Source organism: Dendroctonus ponderosae, unplaced genomic scaffold, assembly GCF_020466585.1.
Source record: "Dendroctonus ponderosae isolate FM_Combo_2020 unplaced genomic scaffold, Dpon_F_20191213v2 Dpon_F_20191213_2, whole genome shotgun sequence".
Lineage (NCBI taxonomy): Eukaryota > Metazoa > Arthropoda > Insecta > Coleoptera > Curculionidae > Dendroctonus > Dendroctonus ponderosae.
The window spans coordinates 15,866,140-15,871,985 of NW_026018165.1; the positions used below are offsets into that span (position 1 = coordinate 15,866,140).

General features: G+C 33.0%; 1 protein-coding gene across 10 annotated transcripts in view; it reads right to left on the reverse strand.

Moving 5' to 3' along the window:
* LOC109542184 (stress-activated protein kinase JNK) overlaps window positions 1–5,846 on the reverse strand; it is a 39,998-nt gene that overhangs the window by 11,688 nt on the left and 22,464 nt on the right. For 2 of the 10 annotated variants that reach the window (XM_048663444.1, XM_048663445.1), the window contains 2 exons: window positions 4,150–4,200; window positions 1,284–1,432 (listed from right to left, as the gene is read on the reverse strand). In XM_048663444.1, the coding sequence (XP_048519401.1) occupies window positions 1,284–1,396 (113 nt within the window). In that variant the 5' untranslated portion in view covers window positions 1,397–1,432; window positions 4,150–4,200. Of the gene's footprint in view, window positions 1–1,283; window positions 1,452–4,149; window positions 4,202–5,846 lie in introns of all 10 variants that reach the window. The other 8 variants (XM_048663439.1, XM_048663441.1, XM_048663443.1 and 5 more) reach the window with 4 other exon arrangements.

Genomic DNA, 5,846 nt, shown 5'->3' on the forward strand with positions numbered 1-5,846 from the left:
GTGTTGCCTCTGATTTAATAACCTTGTGAGATTTATACTGGGCTGCTAAACTGTAAACTGGGTAACACTGTGTTGAGTTGCGCTATTGAGTTGTTCCTGCTCTCTGAGTTAACGAGTTATAACTCAGCGGTTAATGAGTTATAAGTCATTGATTAAAGTGGACTAAAGCTTTACAAGATCCCAGACCGGAATTTTAACATCTAAAAAAAGGTGATCAACATTTTTGATTTTTTTGCATAAAAGACTCAGTTTGCCAGTATCTTACAGTAAACCGTTGAAAAAAAAAACCGGCGTTCCTGTTTAGAGAGAATTTTGTTCAGAAATATTGACCTAAAAGTGAAGACCCCCAGTTTCCAAGAATTTTCCAAATAAATGATTTAGACTCGCTTTTCTGTTCGGGGAAACATTTTTGGAAAAAAAACCCAGAAAACATTATCTATTAAGATTTTGTCCAAAATTCGAAGGTGCAAAAGATTTTCCAACAAGTTTTGCAAAGCTGTTAAGGAGGAGGGAATTCCAATCAAATTTAATATATAATTTTTCACAGAACATACCTGAAGATTGTCAGTATTGTCAAGTCAAATTAAAAATAATGCGTTTTTTGCGTGGAAATAATTGCTTAATGAAACACTTTACTAAAACTGAAGACCTGAAATTTTAAAGCAAATTCAACATCTTTAGAGCGATAAGAGTGGCGAAGTTCACACACATATTTTTTGCAAATTTTTGCTCTGGTCGTTTTTTCAAGATAATCTTAATTACTTTCGGTAAAAAACTGAATTGTGCCAAATTTGAAGCTGAAAAAGGATCTCTAAAGTTCCCTGCAAAGCGATGAATGCGGCGAATTTAAAGCTTAAAACGATTTGGTATGTTTCCAATAAAAAAGCACAATTCTAGGTGTTATTTTGAATGAGATGATAAGACTTACAAGCTGACAAAGTACCCAGTACCATTGTAAAATGAGTGCAAAATTTTCCAACTTACTTACATTGAATAGAGGAATAGATTGATAGAAGTCGTCATTGGAAAGTGTATCTTCAGCAATAAGAATTTTAGACTAAAATACTAAAGACTCTTAAAAGTCTTTGAATGCCATACATATTTGAAAACTTATTGAGGTATTCGATTGTAATTTAAAAAATCGGACTCTGATGACGTGCATTTGTTTTTGTGTTGATTATTTAAAAAATATTAAAATCGAACTACGGAAACCTAAAACTAATTGCATCACCAATCTCTTTCGCAAAAACAGTTTAAACTACAAACTTAATTTTCCAACTTACCAAACGATACCCTGAGCTCCAGATCCAATGGGTTTGAGGTTTTGGTATCTCTTGAGAATTGTGAATTTGGTGTCTCCCACCTCAACGGTGTAGAATTGGGAAAGACGCGACATCTTATTGCGCCACTCCCAGTAGTTCTGGGCCGATGTCTGCGAACAAAACCTCGTGCTGAAAAGCGGTTTTATTTTGTGAATATAAAGGAAAATTGGTCTTTTAGTGAACGCTTGGGTTAGTTTCAAACTCGGCAAAACAAGCTCTATATCGGGGTAGCATAGAAGACGTTGATTTACACATATACCACCTCTTTTCGAAGTCTTCACTTCTATTAAGACTACATATAGCTGAAAGGCCATAATTAGAAGTGGAAAAACGCGGAGCAGCACTGATATTCCCGGTCAGGACAGGTTTAAAATTAGCTGAAAAATACTTAAAACGTTGATAAAACTCAACTTTTCCTACTAGGTATTTTGGCGAGATGTAATTTTCCGTAAAAGGCAAAACGTTTACCAGTGCCCAAAACCCAAACCAATTTTTTTATATCAAAGGCGTGTCCTTAAACTTAATTGTCAGCAAAAGATTCCTAGTGAATTGAGATATATTTTTAATAATAATAATACACTACAAAGCTTACTGCTTTATTTCAAACATATTACCTTTTGACGATTAAATATCAAAACATGTAACTGATATTAGAGAAACTTATTAAATGTCACAAGCAACGATGAAATCAAACAAGTGTGAAATTTAAACTCAGTTTTAATAACAGATTCACAAACTATACCAAAAACTAAGGAACTTTTATCTGAAACATTTATTTTGTTTTTATTCAAGCAACATGGTGTTCGACACTCCACAAAAACAAATATTTTTCAAGCATTTGCAATTGCGATTCGCTCATTAAGATTGTGGTAAAAAGTGTAACTCTCTTGGCCCAAACACTTGAAAATGTTGTTAAGATTTAATTTGCATTATATTTAAAGGATATTTTACTACGTTTCCAGAGGGTCATTTTACCATGCGTGTAATTTGAAATGTTAAATCAATGTTATCAAAATCAAACAAGTTCCACAACAAACAATGTTAATTTTTATCATAAATGTGAACAAGATCGAGTTGCCTCCTTTCATCCCTTTTCTTCAATCTTAAAGCTGAGGTCGTGAAGATCACTTTATAACAACTGCAATATTAATTAAAAATATCTTAGATATTAAGTTTTTTTTTAATTATCGCGCTCTTAAAATACATATTTAATAAACGGCAACTGATAAATATCAATCGCTCGGTAAAATTTATTAAACAAGATAGAAAATATGATTGTATCAAATGGTCGCTGATTCATAGTCGGTTTGAAGCCAATCAAAGCAGCTGCTTCTGGTGGAAAGCTTTCATCCAATTATATGCCTGTTTATCTGAACAGATTCATTCAAAATTGACGTGATTATTCTGCAAAGGTTGTTAGAGTCTAGTTCTAAGAGAGTATTTATTTTGGAAGACAGTTCAACGTGCAACTTCAACAGCATTATAGATTATATAAACGGATTATAAGTCACAAGTGGAAAGTAATGAAAAGTCCATCTAAATATTCAAAAACAAAGCAGAACACCATCATAAAATATGTATTTATGGTTTGATTTTTTGAAAATTTTCTGGATGATAGAACAATAAAAAATGTACCTTAGGCACCACAAGTTTGTTACAAATACCAGGGTAAATGTTAAGTCGCGAAATTTGAAAAACTGACTACCAGAATTGATATTAATAATTCTGTAACAAAACGAAATATAACCATGTCGAAGCTTCGATCGATTTAGTATCTCCTCAAGGAAAGTAAACTTTATGCATGTTCAACGTTGTTATACATTTTAAATTTTCGAAAATTCCATTTAAAAACTGCTCACTAATGTAACATTTACATTATACTGAAATTAAAGTGTTTGTCAACAAATATCTGCCTGGATACATGCCGTTGTGAATTTTTACGGAAAATTGTGACGATCGTAAATTTTCGATATTAATTGTTCATTCAAATGATCATTGAAATCAAAGGTTCGACTCACTCAGAAGCATCAGTAGACTTTCGAGGCTCTTTCAACAGTCAGAAAATAATTCTTTACCACGACTGCTGTTTCTTAACTGCTGTTGAAAGTGCATCCTCAAAGAATAATATCTTCTGGAACTAAATTTAATGTGTATTTTTTACATTTCTTTCGTATTCGCCACGGTAAGCTCTAGTAGCCACTTAAAAGAAATGACTGGCTGATTTAAACTCGCCCTCCATAATAACACACATCGCGACAAAATGAAGTGAGCACCAGTAGATATTCTCAAAAGCAGAGATAATAATTCAAGTAGAGAAGTGATACATAATGAGCAAATATTGTTGGTCTAGACTCGAATTTTCCCCCGAGAACATTAGCTGCCTTGTAACAGAACAATGGCATCAGAACATTTTGTGCGGCATTATCAAAGCCGTCAATAGCACATCTCGAGAAATGTGAATCCTACTTACATCAAATGCCTGGTAAAAGGCCGTTTAGGTCTACATGTTTGCACACTCTTGAACTGGAAGATGAACAAAGATCAGCAAAGAAAAATGAGAGGAAACAACATAAGAAATCTGTTTGTGAGCCTCGGGCAAGAATTATTGTCTTTTCCCAGTACTCCTAAAACATCCCCCTATAAGTGACGCGAATTTTGAATCATCCTCGCACATTAAAACAATTTAAGTCTGATTATAGTTCGCTCTGCTTTAAAAAGATGTATTGTTGTATGCTTTACGATGTTAATGCTGAAAACGATTAGTAGTGGAAAACACGCAATCTCAAATTAGTCTATTTCAATGCAGAAAAATAGAGATCACACTTACCAAGAACGATCCATATTACAGGATTTCAGAATGGCGGTCAAAGTAAAGTTGCCTGAAAATAAAAAACAATCAGATGCATGAACACAAATGTCACCTTAAGGTTTTTTCTATAATCATTTAATATAGACCATTTATTTTGCATACAAATTTTTTGAACCATTTTTATTTATGTAAAATTCTGAAAAACTGTTCGAAGGCCCCCGGTGACTAATTAAAACTATTAGTAGGCATTTTTCAGTGCCATACTTTATTTTTTTCTGCCATCATACAGTCGTAATTGTATCAAATTTGAAATCTACATATTAAGTAAACTTTATAATGCCTGCATTTAAGTTTTGCTATTTAAAATACAAAAAAGATTTGGTGGTAATTCTGCAAAAATTTGATACAGAATGTAAAATTTCGTGAGGTAAAAAATCTGAGGAACGGTAAAGGCACTCAAGCATTTAATGCTTCATCCATCCATTATGCTTGTTTGTCATATCCGAGAGTGGCTGAATGAACACTAGCCAAATCAGTGGATTGAAAAAAACAAACAAATTGAATGGCCACCTAAATCCTCAGATCTTACTACAATAGATTTTCTATTTTGGGACCACCTGACATCTGTATTGTTCAAAAAACCACCTGGCACTATTGAGGAGCTTCGGGGAAACTTTATTCAGGAATGTTGAGCCATCCCTAGAGAGGCACTTAAAACACAGGAAAAAAAGAAAACTGGCTATTTTCATCCGTTTCCAACACACTATCATTTTTAAATAAAAATCTATACGGTAAATTCAGATCCCAAATTCTAGAAAATATTAAAAGCTGAAAATCAAATTTCAACTTTGTCAGTAAGTAATATTTTGAAATGGTCCCGTGTTTGAATGGAAGCACATTGTAATACTTAATCATTGGAAAAGAAAAATTACGATATTTACTTTATATTAAATTACGAAAAATTTTTATATTAAAAAAGTTCTCTTCTACAATATTTTGATGAAAACTCAAAGCGGCAATAATGTTTTTAACAGATAGTTACAGGTAGATAGCATTTGTCAAACTATGACTTAATTTGAAGCTCTTTTCACAAAAAGTACAACAACATCGAATTTGCGAATATGAACTTTCACTTTCTTTGTTTTATGTTTAGCCATGGATACTACAGTTTTTAATAATTAAGAAGTAACAGGTATTTACGTGCGACAATGATGAAAATGTCACTATTTAACTATGTGGCGACGTTTCGACCTTCAATGGGGTCTTTATGTCAATTATGTTTTTACTATTTTTCCAGCAGGTACTCCTTAAACACGCCGAGATTAATGACGCCAATTTGGAATCACCATGTATATTGATTGCAATGTGAGAAAAAGAAAGTGGAAAAAAATGTGCAATATGAAACAATTTGTACAGCGGCGATCGTGCATAATACCGGAGAACACGATACACCTTTACTCTTAGTTACTAACAGTAGAGAACGTGGTACATTTTGTACGGTTGCTATAATTACCACTTTCCACTCACATTATCACACAATCCCAAAATAGAAAAAAATGTCTGTGAAGCTTCACATCTGGAAATCAGATCCGATATAAATTCATATTTATCATATCCTGATAAATTATTTGCGTCGAATCCGAAATATTTAAGATCTAGTTAGGAAGTGGTTGGGTTGATCTCAATGCTGATTTACCGTTTACAGTAAAATCAAT